Below are 19,987 nucleotides of genomic sequence, written 5' to 3'. Positions count from 1 at the left end.
TAAATCCAATTTCTTAATAAGCCAATTAATTTCATGGGTTTACATAAGATCAGAAAACAACTTTTCTTCTTTTGCTTTTTAGAAATGGCTGCCATCAACCATCCTTAATGGAACCAGTGATATTAACAAGAGGAAAGGAAAGGAGAGAGTGAACTCCATCAGGGGTTTGCCAAGTGTTTCTGTAAGGGCCTCCTGGTAACTGTTCTGGGCCGTGCCGTCTCTGCCACAGCTCGGCTCTCGGCCCGGGAGCAGCCACGAACACACGTGGGCACAGTTATGTTCCATCACACTTCCCGGCAGCGGGTGCTGGGCCTGAGTCAGTCCATGGGCTTCCGTCTGCCAGTCCCTGATCCGGTGGCCTCAGTCCTCATGGGGCGTCAGAGTCGCTTTAGAAATCACCAGCACAGGCAAACCTCAGAGATAGTTCCCGTCAGCTTCCAGACCCGACAACAAAGCGAGTCACATGATCTTTTTTCTGGTGGAAGGTCTTGCCTTCAATTTGTAAAAATGCAACACCTGTGGAGGGCAAGCAAGCCGAGCGCAATGGCAGGTGCGCCTGTCTGTAGATACACCCCCCGCCCCCCCAACCCCCGCCAGAGCCTCTGTGGCTGCTGCTCCTCAGGGATTCTAACCTGCCCTCAGGGCTGAGAACCACCCTTTGGGGAATGGCCCAAAGCCTGCCCCTCAGCTTTTAGGGGTTTTTCCAAGTTATCTTTAATGGCAGTTCCTACCCAGTGCTCCTCAGACCTTCACATGACACGGAGGCCACCTAGCACTTGGGGGTATCAACAGAATAGCTGACTGAGTGAAAAAAATGGAACCTCAGAGACCAGACTCCACCTGCTCTCGGCCTCCATGGCTTCGGTCAGGTAAGTCTCTGCACACGGGCTCCGATCCCTTCGGCACCAGCGGGAAGAACGTATTGTTGAGGGAACTTACCGAGTTGATTCTGTTTTCTTCTAAGTGAAAAGGAAGCGTGTTGGTGATAGTGAGATTCAAGCATCTCTTTTCAAATGTTCTAGAAAGTACACTTTATTATATATGTGGGATGCTTACTGGCAATTGAGACATGGACCAGAGGCAAGTCATTGCCTCCCAAACGGCTGGACTCTCCAAAATTTCACTTGTGAATAGAATGATAGAGTCCAAGAATCCCAGTAGTTAGTCTTTATTTTAGTCTTTAAGAACTGAATTTCCAGGCAAATGTGTCTTGGTTGGAGGGACCAGTGTTAAAGCGACGCGCAGCCTTCAGTTCACGTCTTTTTTCCAATTATCCTCAAAGGATGGGACTTGCTTTTCAGGTGTAGCCTGTCTCCTTTCTCCTGCCTGGTGGCATCCAAACTCTTGGAAGAAAGGATGAGACACATCTGCCACACTACCATCTCCGAGACTGACAGCCGTGGTGTCCACTCAAACCAAAAAGGAAACACCTTCCCTATAACTCTTCTTTCTCCTCTTCTGCGCAGATGCAGGCTGCCCGCTGACTATTCATAAAGGGTCGGCAGCCCAAGGTCCATACGGTATTAAACACGGTGTCAGCCAGAGAATCACATGCTGTTTGAAAAAGATGTAGAGAAGCAGAAAGGTTAATACATAGAACTGCCCCCAAGTAGCATGAGTAATTTTAACGGGTCAATGTAGCTCCGAGGTTGGCATGATACCCAGAGGAAAGTACAGGCAATACCTGAATACAGGATTCAAAGGAAAGGAGTTTGGTGGTGGTGTGTGTTTTTGTTTTTTGGGTGTTTTTTTTTAGGGGGGGGGTTGTTTGTTTGTTTGTTTGTTTGTTTTCAGAAAAGCTTCTATCCAATCCGTAGAGCAGAATACATTTTGGGCACTGCCAAGTAGCTCAGTTGGTTAGAGCATCATCCCAATCATCCCAATAGGCCAGGGTTGTGGATTCAATTTCTGGTCAGGGCACATACAAGAATCAATCAATGAATGCATAAATAAGTGGAACAAAGAATTGTTGTTTCTCTATCTCTCTAAAAATCAGTCAATAAAATAATACATTTTGGGGTGCCCTATCTTTATGGGTCTCCAGGTCAAAACCATGATTACCAATCAGCATCTTCTATATCACTATGCTCACTCCATGGCAAATGTACCATTTTTGCAGAATACTTGCTCAGATAACACTATTGTTTCCTGTAGCTTTCCCTGTGGGATGGATAAGCATTTACTCGTTGAAAAATCAAGTGTGCCTGTTGGGTATGTTGGCCAGCCACTGTAAGGCATCAGGGACACAGAGGCCAAAGGGATCTCAACTCAAGGGTCTCACAGTTTGGACAAAGAGGAGGATAGGCTAGACAGGTAAACATATAGTCACACCACACCAGAATGGAAGTTACCCCACGTGGTATGGAGCCCACAGTCAGGGTCTCATCCCTGTGTGGGTAAGAATTATTATGGAAGGGTCTCAGATCCCTTAAAATTTTGATAGGGATTTCATTAAAAATATAGATTCCTTTGGGTAGTATGGACATTTTAAAAAGTTTATTGAGCCCTCTCTGGTTTAGCTCAGTGAATAGAGTGTTGACCAATGGACTGAAGGGTCTCAGGTTCATTTCAGGTTAAGGACAAGTACCTCGGTTGCAGGCTCAATTCCTGGCCAGATTGGGAAGCAACCAACCAAACATCTCTCACATTGATGTTTCTCTCTCTCTGTTTCTCCTCCTCCCTTGCAAACTCTCTAAAAAAAAAAAAAAAATCAATGGAAAAATAACCTCTAATGATGATTAACAATGACAAAAAAGTTTATTGATTTTAGAGGGAGGGAGAGAGAGACATTGATCTGTTGCTCCCTTCCCATCAATGCATTCATTCATTGCTTCTTGTATATGCCCTGACCAGGGATCAAACCACAACCTTGGTGTAAAGAGATGACACTTTAACCAACTGAGCTACCAACCAGTGCCATGGACATTTTTAACAATTTGTTAATTCTTCCAATCCATGAGCACAAACTACCTTTCCATTTATTTGTGTCTTCCTCAAATTTTTTCATCAAAGTCTTATAGTTTTCAGTATATAGGTCTTTCACCTCCTTGATTAAATCTATTCCTAGGTATTTTATTATGTTGATGCAATTATAAATGAGCTTTTTAAAAAATTATATTTCTAATAGTTTGTTATTATATAGAAATGCAACAGGTTTTTATATATTAATTTTGTGTACTGCAACTTTACTGAATTATTTATTAGTTCTAACAGGTTTTTTTACAAGTCTTTAGGGTTTTCTATATATAACGTCACCTGAAATGGTGACAGTTTTAGGTCTGCCATCCCTACTTGGATGGCTTTTATTTCTTCTTCTGGCCTAATTTTTCTGGCTAGGATTCTCAATACTATGTAGGGTATAAGTGGTGAGAGTGGATATCCATGACTTGTTCCTGATTTTAGAGGGAAAGCTTCCAGCTTTTCACCTTTGATAAAACTGTTTGAACAACAATAAAACATGAATTATAAGAGTGTTCCAAGCAGAGGGAACTGCAGAAACAGAAAGATATGGACCATCATCCCAAGTAGTTGGGAATGGCAGGAGCCAGGAGAGAAATCAGAAATAAGCAAGTTGATGCTGAAGAGGTAGGCTAGCGGTGGACATACCCTGGTATGTTTGTCACACGAAGGAGCTTGGATTCACTCTTAACGAAAAAGAAGGTGGCCAGATTTTTGTTGTATAAAATATACCTGGTCCCTTTGGGGAGAATGAATTTGATGGGACCCAGAGTTTGAGTTAACTTGCAGGAACCAGGCAAGTTACCAAAGAGATGTTTGGGAAAAGAATCTATAGGACATCACTTAAAGGAAGTAGCCTGACCTGACCCTAGATTCGCAGCAGGTACTTCCTCACCCTTTGTAGGTACAGATGGGGGATCTCCCTCTGCAGGGCCCAAGCAATTATCCACCTTCCAAGCCCTCACAGACTCACTTAGGACTACACCCTTGGCATGGATCTTTAAATAAGATCCAAGATTTCCCACCCCTGCAGCATATAGTCAGCTCTGTAGATGCCTGACTTTCAAACATCACTCTCTAAAAACACATAATGCTAATACCTGGATGTGATTTTCTGGCTCCAGAAACTAGGGATTAAAGCTTTTCCTACAGTGAATTAGGAAAAAGAAACTACAGAATCAGTGCTAGAAATCAGATAGCTAAATGTCTGTTAAAAACAAAACTATCCTCTCCCAGCCAGGGTGGCTCAGTGGCTGAGCCTTGACCTGTGTATGAACCAGGAAGTCACGGTTGATTCCAGGTCACGGTACATGCCTGGGTTGTGGGTTTCAACCCCAATATATTTGTATTGCTTCCTCTCTGAAAGCAATAAAAATATATATTTTTAAAAATAACTATCCTCAAGCGTATGTAGACCTTTACACAAGAAAGTTTTTTTTTTTTAAATTATTTTCTTGACTGAGAACAAAATAATAGCCAAACCAGGTGGTCCCATACAGAATAACTCCTTTTATGGCAAATGATTTAACAGTGGAATGGGTAACTAAAGCCAGCTGGGCACCTCTCTCCCCAGCCTTAAAGGGTACGTTTTTATATCTCTGGGAAGGCGTTGGTGTGGCGCTGGCCATCGCGAGTGGCGCCAGCGGCTCCTGGGCAGGAACGTCAGCCAAGAGTGCGGCTCCCGCCCCTCAGCCTGTGTGTGGCTCAGTGCTCCATAAGGTTCCCGGAGCGCTAATGGCCGCTGTGAGCGAAGGGGCTCTGGCTGCATGTCTGTGCGAAAACAGGAACAAACGTCCTGCTCAGAGGCAGGTGCCCTTAGGATACCTACTTGCCACTTTGGAGACGAAGCCCAGACTTCGCTTGAGGTCCGAGCAGATAGAGTGGAGGCACCATCGGAATTTTGCATCACAGCGGTACTTGTTGGCACCGCAGGTGTCGTAACAGGCGTCCAGCTGGTTGCAGCACTTGGTCATGGCTGGAATTCCCAGGTCCATCTGGGGAAAGAGAGCGAAGAAAACGCCACGTTTAGACCCAGGACCTCAGGCAACCTTGCCCGCGTACTTGGCGAGCCAGTTCTCAAATTCCTGCTACACTTTCAGATCCACTGAGAAACACCAGGGACTTGAGAGAATGCAGCAGGTTGATAGTCGGGATTCTAAATTTCTATCACAATTTACTTGTTAATTCACAGGTCACTATGGTGATGAAAATAGAAATCAGAACGCCAGTTCAGAGAGCAGAGTTTCAAAACATCCAAATTCAACTAAAACGTATGTGAGATGTTGTTTAAGCCAAGGATCCCAAGGCTCAGAATTATGAGAACTGAAGCCTTAACTCATCAATAGGACACCTGAATTTATCAGAGACCCTCCCCATTCAGCGCTGTGTTAATGCGGGGGGCGGGGAAGGCGTACATGTTGGGGAGCAGAGGCAGGTATAGGACACAGTTCCTGAACACAGGGGACTCTGGTCTAACGGCAATATCTAATGCACAGCCGGACCTGCGTTTAGAAGCGTCCGATAAGCCATTGTAAATGTGGCATAAACTGAGTGAATTCATAGAATGCCATCTGTAAAGTAATAAAATGGGAATTTTTTAAAGGATTTTGAAAGAAGATGAAGAGAGAGTTAACAGAACTAAAGGTAGCCTTAGAACATAGCAGGGAACGAAAGGAAATAATGAGCAAATCATATTGTGAGTGAATTTGTTTGTTAATCTTTCAAGAGTCTTTCTAGGGAAATACATACATATAAAAAGTTTTTCTCAGAGCCTTAGCTGGTGTGGCTCAGTGGATAGAGCATCGGCCTGCGGACTGAAGGGTCCCAGGTTTGATTCCAGTGTCCACCTGCCTGGGTTGCAGACTCAATCCCCAGTGGGGGGCAGGGGGATACAAGAGGTAGCCGATTAATTATTCTCTCTCATCATTGATGTTTCTATCTCTCTCTCCCTCTTCCTTTCTAAAATCAATAAAAAAATATTTAAAAAAAAAAAAAAGTTTGCTTTAGAGAGAAGAGTAAGTTGATGGATGACCTTGACTTCCAAAGTTAGTAGATTTGATAAACACTCTTGAGCGAGGAGGGGACATGGTCCAAAGAGTGATCAGAGAAGAGTAATTGTTTTTCTGTGTAAAAAATAGATGGGAACAGGCCCTGGCCAGGTAGTTCAGTTGGTTAGAGCATCATCCTGCTCCACCAGGGTTGTAGGTTTGATCCCCCATCAGGGTGTATACAAGAAATAACCAGTGAATAAATGCATAAATAAGTGAAACCACAAATTGACGTTTCTCTCTCCTTCTCTCTCTACCTTGCTCTCTCTTTCTTACACATCAATCAATAAAAATAAAAATAAAAAATAGATGGAAACAGGGTGGGTCTAGATATAGATAAAGCATCTTAGAATCTTTTGCAGTTTTTCTGATATATATATATATATATATATATATATATATATATATATATATACACAAACACACACACACACATACTTGAACTTGGATGGAATCTGTGGAAATCTGGCTTCAGGGCATGGTTGGGGAATTATAGTCAGTGATTATAGGTGCTTTCCCCTTAGGTATCCGTAAGTGTTCTCTCCTTTAAACTTTTATTCCGAGGCCACTTAAAGCAGAATATGGAGTCTGGCAGTTTAAAATGCCCTTTTAGCCGAAACCGGTTTGGCTCAGTGGTAGAGCATCAGTCTGCGGACTGAAAGGTCCCAGGTTCGATTCCGGTCAAGGGCATGTACATTGGTTGTGGGCACATCCCCAATAGGGGGTGTGCAAGAGGCAGCTGGTCGATGTTTCTTTCTCATGACACTTCTAGCTCTCTATCTCTCTCCCTTCCTCTCTGTAAAAAATCAATAAAATATATTTTTTAAAAATAAAATAAAATAAAATGCCCTTTTAAGCAACATTAAGAGGTCATATAACTCATTATTAGATTAGGCAAAGGCCTGGACTCTGCAATTCTGAGTAAATCACATTATCTGATACCTGAAGAAAACTACTTTGCTTGTACCTCATCTCTAAAACTACAAATATATCACAATAGAGGTAACTGAGAATTAGATGAGTATAGTGGCTATTATTCAGTTCCATTCCATTGGAAATTCTTGAACTAGTTTTCAATGTCAGCAAACAAAATGACATTACTTCCAAAATATGGTGCATGCCACTTCTATAACTACTAAATTGGTATCCAGTAAAATATATTGGCCAAAAATCGGTGGTGGTGTTTCTATGTAAATGCAGAGTAGGGCGAAAGTAGGCACCCAAAACAGAGAGTTTATCCTTGTGTTATTATTTATGAACTATTGTATTATTTTCCATACAAACAACTGTAAACCTATTTTTGCTCCACCTTTTATTATTTGAAATTATTGTTTTTCTTCTGCACTCATACACATTCTGCTATTGTGGACAAGGTTTGGTGTTCAGCTGTGCAGGTTGATTAAGTCACAAGTGGCTAAGGTCTAAGAGGGTCAGATCTCCCACAAGACATCATAATTATTACAAAATGGCTAGCTAATTACAGTCAAGTTTTCTAACAAAATCAGTATCTATCTATATATATATATATATATATATATATATATATATATATATATATATATATAAAAGGTTACTATATAAGGTGTCCCCTCAGGAGTTCAACCAGGAAAGTGGGAATTTGATCGCTCGCTATGACGTGTGCTGCCCACCAGGGGTGGTGCTGGATGAAGGGAGGCCCCAGCTGGCAGGCAGCCGGAAGGCCCCAATCAGCCCTGATCACCAGCCAGGTCTAGGGACCATACCCGTGCTCAAATTTCGTGCCCCGGGCCTCGTCTAGTGTAAAGATAAATTTCTGAGAAATGGAAGGAAACTGACGTGAGGAAAGAGGATCTCTTTCCAATTTGCATAAAAATGCCCCATGGGTGAGCAGGATCTTAGACTAAACATTATGCTGCTTAGAAAATCACTACAAAGTAAAATCTTTTGAATCATCAGAAAAGTGAAGTTGAGCCTGATTAAGATACAAATCAAAAAATCACAGTTCAGATGTGAAATCCCTGTACCTCCATTTTACATAGGGCCTCTTTTCTAAAGAAGTCTTAAACGAAATTAATTGGTCACTTATTTTCAGGGGAGACCTACAGTTTGAGAAGTGTGATGATCAATGTTTAGCCAGCGGTGGAGGTGTGTATGGAGGTTTTCTTGGGGGTTGGGGTGTGGGGGTGCATTTGGAGAGTTCTACGATATTAATACCCCAAACACAGCTGCTCTGGCGTGAGAAGCCCTGAGGACACCAGAGCAGTCAGCTCTCGCTGGCCAGTCCCAGCTGGCTCCGCCCGGCACTGAATGAAATCACACTTCTCAGCGCTGTTTCATATTTAGTTCTGTTTGACCCCCTCAGGCTCAGCGCGTGTTTGCAATGGTGATTTCAAAGCTCGCTTTACCAGGGTTTCTCTGAGGGGCAGCTGCCTCTGACAAAAGCAAGTCAAGCACTTCTTTTAAAAGTTATCTCGTTCCCTCCGTGTCCAACTTAAAACACCCAATCACACCGCCCAGCGACACTCCACAAGCGGTCACTCCACCAGCGGCGACCGGAGCGTGGGTAAAGCCGGTGGGCAGGGCGGCGGCGTACGTACACTGTCTGGCACCTTGAGGCCCAGGAAGGAGGAGCTGCAGCCGTTGGGCTCCTGCGGCTTGTAGTGCGGCCTGGGCATAGGAGCCTTTCCTGGCGGAGAAAGGGGGAGGAAGCAGGAAGAAATGTTCAGAAATGAAGCATTCGGAAACATTCGTGAAATAAAAATGACCTAAGAGCGCATTCGGGTTTTCCTTTGAAAGGCATTGTTGCTCAGCAGATGCTCACATCCACCTTAGGTGACGGTGACAGTGATGACGATGGTGACGGTGACAGTGATGACGATGGTGACGGTGACAGTGAGGACGATGGTGACGGTGACAGTGAGGACGATGGTGATGGTGACAATGACAACGATGTCCTAAAAGAGCCGTAACCGGAAGGCCAGTGGGGCATTTTTCTCCCAATCTCAAAGAACTTTTAATGTTTCTTAAGTGCGTGGCCTTGAAGATAAGGTTTTTGACAAAACAGAACTAAAACTCAACATTTCTTACTCCCCTCTCCACTGTACGGACACCCTCCTCGCACAGGAAAAGGGAACCGCCGCCCGATCACACAGGGGGAATCGGGATTGTAGCCGTGCCGCAGAGGTTTTCCCAGAATAACTTGAGTGGAACTTGGCAAAATTCTATAAATGTAGACAAACCGCTATTGCCCAGAGGACAAAGAAAACACCCTATTTAGGCATTCCTATCATAGAACTAAGCAGAAATGATCGGAAAAACTTTTAATTTCTTTGTTCCTCCTACATAGCTTTTGAGTTATCTTCTGAGCTTGCAGATATGTGCCAGGATTCTTTGTCAGTTGACTCAGTGGTAGTCATGCATCACAGAGATAACCTTGACCTGAGATGAACTCTGGACGCTCATCTCCAGTGAGTCTTTTTATCTGTTATCTGGATAAGAAAGTGGGGCGGAGAGGCTGCGTGACTTGCTTCAGTCATATAGCAAGTGGGGGAAGTAGGACACAAATGCAGATTTCCTGTTTTTCTCCAAAAGTCCTGTTCTTCCTCCATGTTCCTTGGCCTCTTTGTGGGACGAGATGTAGCGTAAGACTGAGGAAATAAGCTAAGAATTAATCCTCGAAGTGAGGTACCTGGCATTTCTATTTTCTTTATTTTTTAAAAAATATATTTTATTGATTTTTTACAGAGAGGAAGAAAGAGAGATAGAGAGCTAGAAACATCAATGAGAGAGAAACATCGACCAGCTGCCTCTTGCACACCCCCTACTGGGGATGTGCCCGCAACCAAGGTACATGCCCTTGACCGGAATCGAACCCGGGACCTTTCAGTCCACAGACCCACGCTCTACCACTGAGCCAAACCGGTCTCGGCTATTTTCTTTATTTTTAATTATTGTTTTTATTATGAAATTTAAAAACTGAAGAAAAGTCAGAGGAAAAAAACACCCATGAGCCCATTACATAAACATAATGAGGGTTAACATTACCAAACTTTCCATAAGTATATTTTCTGCTTAATTACTGTTGCAAGGATAGTTGAAGCCCCTTTGCCCCCGTTTTCCTGTTTTAATTTTTAAAGACTAAGTCTATGCTTTAAAGCCCAAAATTGTCTTGATTATTCTTGGCCCTTCACTCTTGCCTATGAGTTAGTACATTTTAAAAGAGATTGTCAGAATTTTGCTTGAACATACATTGAATTTATAGATTAGTTTGGAGACAGCTGACTTTCTTAGAATATTCTGTCTCCCTAAACATGGGCATAGGATAGCTTTCCATTTACTTAGTCCTCCTTTATGCCCTTCAATAGAGTGCTATCATTTTTTCCGTGTATCTATTATCCCTCCGACATACTGGACTGTTCAGATACTTACACAACATAGGATACCTCATAAAACCCCAGAATGAAGGATTGTAAGGCTGGTATAGAAAATCTGTGCTTTTCTGGGCCCCAGGCTGCTGCTGGCTTTCTGCTCTGCCAGCCCTAGAGTGAAGCCCTGGCTCTCGTGGTCCAAGAAGGAGCGTCAGCCAGCATCTCCCCATGTAAGCATCACCTGGAAGAAGGAAGTACAATAGAAGGATCCCAGCCTCCCTCTTGAATAAACACTCTCCTGAATGGTGCACACATCACTTCCTCCTCCTTCCTTTGGCCAGACCTTAGTCAAAGGGCAACACCTGGTTGCAAAGGCGGGCAATGGGAAGGATGCTTTTATTCCATGGTGCAGCCTGTCTGCTTGAGTAGCTGCACCTTTTATATTCCCATCTGCAGTGCACAAGGGTCCAGTTTCTCCACATCCTCACAGTGTCACTAGAGTGTACCTAGATGCGAAGTGTCTATCCTCATCCTGCTCTGAACAGTCTGAAGATTCGGGTTTCTATGACCCTTGGAGAATCCACAGCCACTGTCTGAATCCAGTACAGCCTCGCTATGACAGACCAATTCAGGAGAGGGTGTCCATTAAAGCGGAAAGTCCATTATATAATAAAGTAAATTTTCCAAACGCCTATGTTAAAAATTTGACAGATTAGTGTACCTGTTTTTACTTACATAGACACATTTGTGTAATTACAAGTAAGTATGTCTGAAAAGTTTAATTTCACAGAAAAGTATTCTATATATGTTACTGTGATTTTAAGTTTATTCTGAGCAGGTCTAGTAAATGGGTGTGTTCACCAGTCACCACAGCAAACAAGTGTACACGCTGGGGGTGGCCTACATCGAATGTCCCCGGCATAAGTTAGAACTGCTGCAGAAAGTAATGCAGCCAAAACCGGTTTGGCTCAGCGGTAGAGCGTTGGCCTGCAGACTGAAAGGTCCCAGGTTAGATTCTGGTCAAGCGCATGTACCTTGGTTGCAGGCACATCCCCAGTAGTGGGTGTGCAAGAGGCAGCTGATCGATGATTCTCTCTCATTGATGTTTCTAACTCTCTAGCCCTCTCTCTTCTTCTCCGTAAAAAAATCAATACAATATATATTTTTTTTAAAAGAAAAAGAAAGTAATGCCACATGACAAGAGAACCAATAACCAATTACTATGAGAGAGGCAGTGTGATCACATGCTAATCGTTCCACCACCATGTATACAAGCGGCGACTCTTGGATTTACATACGTAGACTGTAGTTGTAGACATGTAATATTTATTTATGTCAGCAAAATTAGTGTTTTTTCCAACATATGGCCTATTCGCTAAAACTTGATTAATAACATAAAAATAACCTGTTAATTTAAATATGAGCAAATCTTGGTTAAAGGCATTTTAAAATTAATTTTCACATAGGACATAGGGATGAGAAATTTTGTTTGTTAACTCCAAAGTCCATTAAATCAAGGTCTGCAAAATCAAGGGTTTAATGTATTTTATTTTCCTCACTAGAGGCCCAGTGCACGGATTTGTGCGCTGGTGGGGGGCGTGGCCTGTGGGGATCAGCCTGCTGTGAGAGCACCGCTCATCCCCGTCAGCTGAGCAGCTATGGACCCGCCCTCTGAGCAGCTCACCCCAGTCAGTCAAGCGGCGCTCCCACTGTGCAAGCACACTGACCATGAGGGGCAGCTCCTGCATTGAGCATCTGCCCCTTAGTGGTCAGTGCGCATCATGGCGACTGGTTGACTGATCGTTCTGGTCATTCTGCCATTTGGTTGCTGGGCTTTCATTATATAGGATTCTCTCTAGTTTCTCCTTCTGGGCCTCTTATTACTGAATGGTGAATCTTTTTAATCCTATACTTTATATATCTTAATATCTCTTGTATGTTATACTAGAGGCCTGGGGCATGAAATTCATGCATGTGCAGTATCCCTATGCCTGGCCAGTGATCAGGGCCGATCAGAGCCTTCTGGCTGCTGGCCGGGGCCTTCCTTTGTTCCGTGCTGCCCCCCAGATGGCCAGCACATATCATTGTGAGCGATTAAACTTCCGGTCGAACTCCTGAGGGGACACTTTGCATACTAGCATTTTATATATATAGATATTTTTCTCTCTGGGTACTGATTTTTTATTAACTTCATCAAGTCTATTTACCATTTTCCTACTTCTTTCTAACCTGCTGTTTAACTCATTCACAGAGTCTTTTCTTTCAATGACTATAAGTTTCATTTCTTAGAATTCTTGTTTTAAATCTGTCTATTCATTTTTATTGAGTTCTTTTTTTCTCTTTTTTAAATATATTTTTACTGATTTTAGAGAGAGGAAGGAGTGAGAGAGATAGAAACATCAATGAGAGCAAAACATCAATTGGCTGCCTACTGCGCACACACACACCCGCTGGGTATGTGAATTGACTTGAAATTGAACCATGATCTCCTGGTTTGATATGTGTGATAGCAGCAGAAACTCTATTTAGGAATGAAACTTGAAGTCCAAGTTCAAAGAAAAAAATTTGATGGTTTGAGTCTAAGCTGAAGTAATATACTACATCCTCAAGTTATAGTTTGAGTCGTTTGGAGTTGTGTTGAGTCCTTACAGTTTGTTGTTTTGAGTCTAGGCATTCATAATGTACACGTTGATTTTAATTTTCTGGTTTTGGCTATTTATAGGAGAGGGAGGCTGACAACCTGATCCAATAGTTTATAGGCTGGCAAGCATGGCTCACGTCCGGTCCATGGCCGGCTTTGGTATGTCTGCCAGCCGAAATGGTTTTTATATTTTTTAATGGTTGAGGGGATGGAGGGTGCATCAGAGTCAAAACAAGGATAGTATTTTGTGACATAAAAATGATATTAAATTCAAATTACAACATTCATTAAAATGTTTTATTGGGACATAGCAATACTCCCTACCTATTGGCTATGCCTGCTTCCCCAGAAAAAAGAGCAGAACATTCTTATCATCTTGATGAAAGAATGGTTTTCTAAGCAAGAGAACAACTTCAGAAAACATAAAGAAAAAGACAGACAGACTTGACGTTATGAAAATTAAAAACTTCTGAATAAAGCAAGATGCCATAAAATAAGTAAAACAGTTAAAAATGAGAGCCATTTCGGGAGAGTTGGCCCGGAAGCTCCTGTTCTGCCGCAGCTGTGCATGCTCCCGGGCCCAGCCTCAGTGTGTCACCGAGGAGAGCAGTAAACCGTCTGGGCTTCCGGACCCAGGTCAGGGGTTCCGTCTTCCCCAGGTGTGTCCTCCCGCCGCCTGCCGTTCCTGCAGAGGCAGCTCCGAGCCTCCCTCCCCGGGTCTCCCGGAGGCTGACACATGTGCAACGTGTGTGCTCACGTCCAGAAACACGCAGATGCGGCTCATCGGAAACAAAGCAGAACGGGGGCAGCTTCATTGAAGCCATACATTCTGTCTCAGTTGCTGAAGCAGAGTAAGTTACTGCGTGAGGTGAGGTGACCAGCTTGCCTGGGTCTGCCCTGGGCTAGAACCCGAAGTCCCACACCCCAGGGGCCCCAGACCCTCCCCTCAGTGCCCGCACAGCGGACAACTGGCCACCCAGCAGAACAGCTCTGCCCTAAACCGGTAGCTGTAAATGGTGGGGAGGAAGGGGAGGAAAGGAGGAGAAGGAGAAGGAGAAGGAGGAGGAGGAGGAGGAGGAGGAGGAGGAGGAGAAGGAAAGGAGAAAGAGAAGGAGAAGGAGAAGAAGACTGACATTGAGAGAACTTTTTTCCTTAGAACTAAACCCAAGAAGAAGTCCAACAAGTCCTTTTCCCCAAGTGTGGCAGGCAGTGTGGACAGTACCTCCCACCGTGACTCATAAGACGCCGAGTCCTTCCTAAAGACACAGGAACTTAAGTCAGGACGTCTCCTCCTGACGCTGAGAAGCCGCTGCCGAGCCACGGGCGTTTCTGAGGTTTGTGTTTAAAGTTGAAGGAGAGCAGGAAAGCACCTGAATGCACAGGAACCTGCTCACCAGACCATCCTCCTTATAACATCTATACAATGTGTTTGGTGCGTGTCATGCGTCCTGCATGGCACTAATTCTTTATGTTTATTTTCTTTAATTCTTCAACAACCTCACAAAGCATTTATTTTATTTTTATTTTATTATTATAAATATATTTTATTGATTTTTTAGATAGAGGAAGGAAGAGAGAGAGAGAGAGAAGCATCGATGAGAGAGAAACATCGATCAGCTGCCTCCTATAACCTCCACTAGGGATGTGCCCACAACCAAGGTACGTGCCTTTGACCGGAATCGAACCTGGGACCTTTCAGTCCGCAGGCCGACGCTCTATCCACTGAGCCAAACTGGTTTTGGCCAAAGCAGGTATTAGTAGCACGACTTATAAACATGGGAAAACAAAGGTTGAGCATTAGGTAACTTGTGCAAGGTCACCAGCAATGAGATTACCCAACTCCAACCCCCTCTCTCCCCTCCCGCCCCAGCTCCCCACCACCGGCCCCGCCCAATTCAAACCCAGGGTTTTTCCATTGCTTGTATTTAGCCAAGTCTCATTCAGGGCCCACCTGTGCAGGCCAGGCTCCACCACAGACTCCTGCCTCAGCATCTCTGGGCGGGGGCGGGGATCTTGCCCACCGGGTGCCAACGCCTCATCCCAGCGGCTGCTCGCAAGCCGCTGACACCACGTTCTGAACCTCCTTGAACTATTTATAGCCCGGTCCCTGGGCCAGACTTTGGGTGCTGACGTGAGAATAAATGTTGTAGCTATAAGGAGTGTGAAGGCAAAGTTGACACAGTATTGTAGGCCACCAGGGTACAGACACGCCTTTATGTGTCTGAACAGCCCGCGGGCTGCAGTTCTCCAAGAATGACCTCCAGACCTTGGGCTGCAGACCTCGGCTGTGCTTTGTAACCACCTGGGGAGCGTTAAAACACGTCTGTGTGGGTCTGGGCCACGGAGATTCTGATTTAATGGGTTTGGGTGGCGGGAGTTTTTTAAGCTCCCTCTCACCCCCAGGTGATCCTAAGAGCAGGCTGAGGCAGGGAACCTTGTTTTGGGTACAGGCTCACCTCGTTTCATCGCACGTGGCTTTACTGTGCTTCACGGAGGTTGTGCTCTTTACAAATGGAGCGCAAGGCCCCCCACCAGTGAAAGGATTGCAGCTGGTTTTATTGCAAAACCCGCTTTCGTGCTGTGGCGTGGAAAGGAGCCTGCAGTGTCTCCGGGGTGTGCCTGATCGTGGTAAGGACTTATAAAGTAGAACAGTTTTTCTTGTAGATTGATTGTCACTCAATTGTCCTTTCTGGCAGGAGACAGCAGCCTTCAAGGCCGTTCTTTCCCTCGAAGTGTGGCCCTGGGGCCAGCAGCATTGGGATCACCTGGGAACCCTTAGGAATGCAACTGTTCCGGCCGCTCCGGGCAGCAAATCAGAGGCAGGAGGTGGGGGCCCGGTGAGGTGAGGATTGCTAAGAGGGAAGGGAGAGCTCTGCAGAGGTGTGTGGGGAAGCGAGCTGGAGATGCTGGCTTGGTGGTTAGGCGCTGTCTGTCCTAGAAAGCCTGGTCCATCCGGAGAGAGCCTGGTCCGTCCGGAGAGAGGAGCCTGGTCCGCCCGGGGAGAGGGGCCTGGTCCGCCCGGAGAGAGGGGCCTGGTCCGCCCGGGGAGAGCCTGGTCCGCCCGGGGAGAGGGGCCTGGTCCGCCCGGAGAGAGGGGCCTGGTCCGCCAGGGGAGAGGGGCCTGGTCCGCCCGGAGAGAGGGGCCTGGTCCGCCCGGGGAGAGGGGCCTGGTCCGCCCGGAGAGAGGGGCCTGGTCCGCCCGGAGAGAGGGGCCTGGTCCGCCCGGAGAGAGGGGCCTGGTCCGCCCGGGGAGAGGGGCCTGGTCCATCCGGAGAGAGCCTGGTCCGCCCGGGGAGAGGGGCCTGGTCCGCCCGGGGAGAGGAGCCTGGTCCGCCCGGGGAGAGGGGCCTGGTCCGCCCGGGGAGAGCCTGGTCCGCCCGGGGAGAGGGGCCTGGTCCGCCCGGGGAGAGGGGCCTGGTCCGCCCGGAGAGAGGGGCCTGGTCCGCCCGGGGAGAGGGGCCTGGTCCGCCCGGGGAGAGCCTGGTCCGCCCGGGGAGAGCCTGGTCCGCCGTCGGCTGGGGAAGATCCGGCTCAGCACCGGCTCTCTGCGCTCCGTTCCGAAGGTAAGGGGGCTCTCCTGTCTCCCCGTTTCCCGGCCCCTTGGCTCCGCAGACGGAGTGGAGTGTTTGCCTTCCTGCTCCCTCTCTGTTGACCATTCCCTTCCCCACTCAGAGTGCGGACAGGCCTGCCCAGGTAGAGTCTGCAACCAAAAGCTGCTGAAATCTCTTAACGCTAGGTTGCGGGGGAAGGAAGAGTAGGGTTTGACTCTTGTTTTCCTAAAAGAGATGCCTGCTCTCGTCCGCTGGCTGGACCAGGGGCCTGCGACCCGTGTTGCCTTGAGGAAGGGCCCGCAGCCCCTCCTGCCCCCTGGGCGCGCTGAGGAGGGGCCAGGGCGCCTCTGCTCTGTCCTCCCGCCCGCACACCGCCGAGGCCCCGGGTTCAGGTGGTCCTGGCACAGACCAGGCTTTTCACTCCACTGCATCCTCAGAGAAAATGCAGCTTCCTTTTCACCACATCCGTCCGTGCATCTAAAATTCTGTGTCGCAAACCTCTGGTTCTGGCGCAGTGGCTTCCCACTGCCTCCCAGTTAGCCACGTCTAGTAAGGAAGCAGCCTCCTCCTTTCCCTCCCCCCCTCCCCCCCACCCCAGCTCCAAAGCAAAAAGGGCTGAGCTCTCTGTGGGCCGTTTGGAGAAAACATTGCTCAAGTGCTTTCCTGCTGGCTCCCTTGCTCTCCATTTCCACCTCTGACCCGAGAGGAAGCCTTGGGTACACAAACCCTAGGCCAGAGCTGTGAGTGCTGTGACAGCGTGAGCAGCTGAACTACCCGCCTCTCGGCCAGGTCCAGGGCCCGCCTTCCGCCCCCACTACCTGGGCTCCCGGGGCCCCAGGCCTCCTCTGTGGACTGAGGCTCCCCGTTCACAGCCCTGGCCCTGCCCCGGGCCCGGCCCAGGTACAGGGCAGCTAGCTCTCCCGGTGCCGCCCGGGGCAGTGAGCGGAGCCATCGGAGAGAGGGAGGCCGGCCAGCTGGGAGGAAGTGTGAGCAGCACCGGGGAGAGCCTTCCAGCTCAGCACACTGACCTAGGAGCCTGCTTCACCACAACCCTACCACCCCCCACTCCTCCCCATCTTCTCCGAAAGTTCAGCTTCCTCTTCACCTGGGAACCCTCACACAGCTCTCCTGTTCTCCTCCCGCCCCTGTGGCCTTTTCCCCGAAAAGGACCTCCCAGCAAACCCAGGAGAACGGCCAGCGGGCAGGTCTCTCTCCTGGGAGCTGGGGCGCCAGCTCACACACAGGCAGCCCTGTGGCGTCTGATTTTCAGATAAACAGCCAATAAGTTGCCAGTGTATGTGTGCCCCAAGCATTTCAAATGCACCCACACCTTATTTGGTGTTTGAGATTCAGGTTTCGGGGGGACAGAATAGAAGTCCATGCCCGGCTGTGCCCGCCCGCCCTCCGGGCCGGTGGCAGAGTGTGCCCGGGGGAGAGGCTGGCACTGAGCACTCACCGTAGCGGCACCGGTACTGGCAGACGCCGTCCTTGCCCCCCAGCAGCTCCAGGAAGGAGTCGAAGTAGCTGTTGACGGACTCGAAGCCGCCCCGGATGTGCCGGAGGCCCCAGTCGGAGTAGGACTCCTCTGGGGCCACGTCGGGGCCAGCGTCGGGGCCGGGGTCCTCGCTCTGGGCCAGGCCACCCCCCAGGCTCAGCCACAGGATCAGGGAGCCGGCGGCCAGCCTCATCCTGCGGCCAGTAGGTGCCGAGGCCTCTCCTCGAACCCCGGCCTCAGTCCCCGGAAGCCCAGGTGCGTGGCCCCAGGCCTGGCTCGGGCAGGACTGGGACAGGGAGGACCGGGAACCCTCAATCTCTGCTCCCGGAGGCGGACTTTGCACAGCTGGGGAGGCGGGGATGAGATCAGAGCGATCAGAAAGGGCAAAGGGCAGGCCGTGGGCGGGATGGCCGGTGAGAGAGAGGGAGGGAGAGAGAGAGGGACGGAGAAAGGGGGAGAGGGCCCTGCGAGTGGACCCACAGCCCTGGAGGTGGGGGCTGTGGGGCAGCTTCTGGGAGGCCTGGGCGGTGGAGCCATCGGAATCCTCCCCCCGCCGGCTGGCTAACCTATCGATCAGTCACCAGCCTGGCCCTGCAGCGTCAGGCTCTTGACACAAGAGCTTGTTCTGAAGTCCTAGCCCCGTGGTCGGCAAACTGCGGCTCGTGAGTCACATGCGGCTCTTTGGCCCCCTGAGTGTGGCTCTTCCACACAATTCCACGACCGGGGCGAGTCTATTTTGAAGAAGTGGCGTTAGAAGTAGCAGTTTAAGTTTAAACAATGTGGCTCTCCAAAGAAATGTCAATTGTGGTACTGTTGATATTTGGCTCTGTGGACTGATGAGTTTGCCGACCCCTGTCCTAGCCTCACCCCCATGCCAGTCACCTGCACTGGTCTCTGGGAGATCCGAGGGAGGGTGTACAGGATGCAGACACCCCGTGGCCGTGGGTTAAGGATGTCACTGTCCCAGGGGGGTGTTGCCAGGGACAGTGTGCGGAGGGGCGTTCGGGCCTGGGCCCCCGGCTTCTCCCTGCTCCCTGCCGGGCGCAGCCTCTGCTCCTGAGAGGCAGCCTCTGTGGGGCTTGTGCGCTTTCGTTACAGTGTTTTTGTTTAGCACTAGGCCGTGCGTGATCTCTGGGATTGCCCAGGGCTGGTCCTGGGGGAACTCGGCTCTCCTGGTGTTGGTTTTATGTTGCATTGCTTAAACATCAGAGGGTGCCTTAGCCGGTTTGGCTCAGTGGATAGAGCATCGGCCTGCAGACTGAAGGGTCCCAGGTTCGATTCTGGTTAAGGGCACATGCCTGGGATTCGGGCTTGATCCCCCGTGGGGGGCGTGCAGGAGGCAGCCAATGATTCCCTCTCATCGCTGATGTTTCTCTCCCTCTCCCTTCCTCTCTGAAATCAACATATATATATATATATATATATATATATATATATATATATATATATATATATATATATATATATATATTTTTTTTTTTTTTTTTTTTTTTTAAGTCAGAGGGTTTATCAGAAACACTATTTGAAATTTGAGGCTTCATGAGTGTTGACTGAAGCCTAGTGTTTGGACATCACTTTTAGTTTATACTTGGCTTTTAGTCAGAGAAGACAGGAATCCCATCCTGAACTCACTCGTCTATAAAAAAATGATACACTTTTTGACCAAATGTTGCTTCTCTCAAAAGTCTAGAAAGCCTCATAGAGCGGGGTCAACCCACAGGTTGAGAACCACTAGCGGGGTCGCCTAAGACCATCGGAAAACACAGATATTTACATTAAGACTCATAACAGGAGCAAAATGACAGTTATGGAGTAGCAACGAAAATAATGTTATGGTTGGGGGTCACCACAACATGAGGAGCTGTGTTAAAGGGCCGTGGCATTAGGAAGGTTGAGAAGCACTGCTAGGCCCGCCCACGTTGTTGCAGATGCAAGATTTCATTGTTTTT

General features: G+C 47.8%; 1 protein-coding gene across 3 annotated transcripts; it reads right to left on the bottom strand.

Moving 5' to 3' along the window:
* Window positions 1-74: 74 nt before the first annotated feature.
* PLA2G12B (phospholipase A2 group XIIB) lies at window positions 75-18,382 on the bottom strand. Of its 3 annotated transcripts, none has more exons than XM_036437816.2 (4): window positions 18,000-18,382; window positions 8,582-8,670; window positions 4,783-4,952; window positions 75-1,554 (listed from the first exon to the last, which is right to left on the bottom strand). In XM_036437816.2, the coding sequence occupies exons 1-4, from the start codon at window positions 18,229-18,231 to the stop codon at window positions 1,548-1,550; spliced, it is 498 nt and encodes a 165-aa protein (XP_036293709.1). In that variant the 5' UTR covers window positions 18,232-18,382; the 3' UTR covers window positions 75-1,547. The 3 variants fall into 3 exon arrangements, with proteins under 3 accessions (XP_036293709.1, XP_036293708.1, XP_036293707.1); XM_036437815.2 differs by having other exon boundaries at window positions 4,787-4,952; window positions 8,594-8,670; window positions 18,000-18,381; XM_036437814.2 differs by having other exon boundaries at window positions 4,787-4,952; window positions 18,000-18,378.
* Between the last annotated feature and the right edge of the window lie 1,605 nt (window positions 18,383-19,987).

This window comes from Pipistrellus kuhlii, unplaced genomic scaffold, assembly GCF_014108245.1.
Source record: "Pipistrellus kuhlii isolate mPipKuh1 unplaced genomic scaffold, mPipKuh1.p scaffold_m20_p_15, whole genome shotgun sequence".
Lineage (NCBI taxonomy): Eukaryota > Metazoa > Chordata > Mammalia > Chiroptera > Vespertilionidae > Pipistrellus > Pipistrellus kuhlii.
This window is presented reverse-complemented; position numbering and strand designations above follow the sequence as displayed.

Excerpts from the sequence above, each read along its gene's own strand:
- PLA2G12B (XM_036437814.2), bottom strand. The coding sequence starts at position 18,231 with ATGAGGCTGGCCGCCGGCTCCCTGATCCTGTGGCTGAGCCTGGGGGGT. Across the intron at positions 8,671-17,999 it reads CCAGTACCGGTGCCGCTACG|GAAAGGCTCCTATGCCCAGG; the intron begins GTGAGTGCTCAG and ends TTTCTCCGCCAG. Across the intron at positions 4,953-8,581 it reads GCCTCAAGGTGCCAGACAGT|ATGGACCTGGGAATTCCAGC; the intron begins GTACGTACGCCG and ends CTCTTTCCCCAG.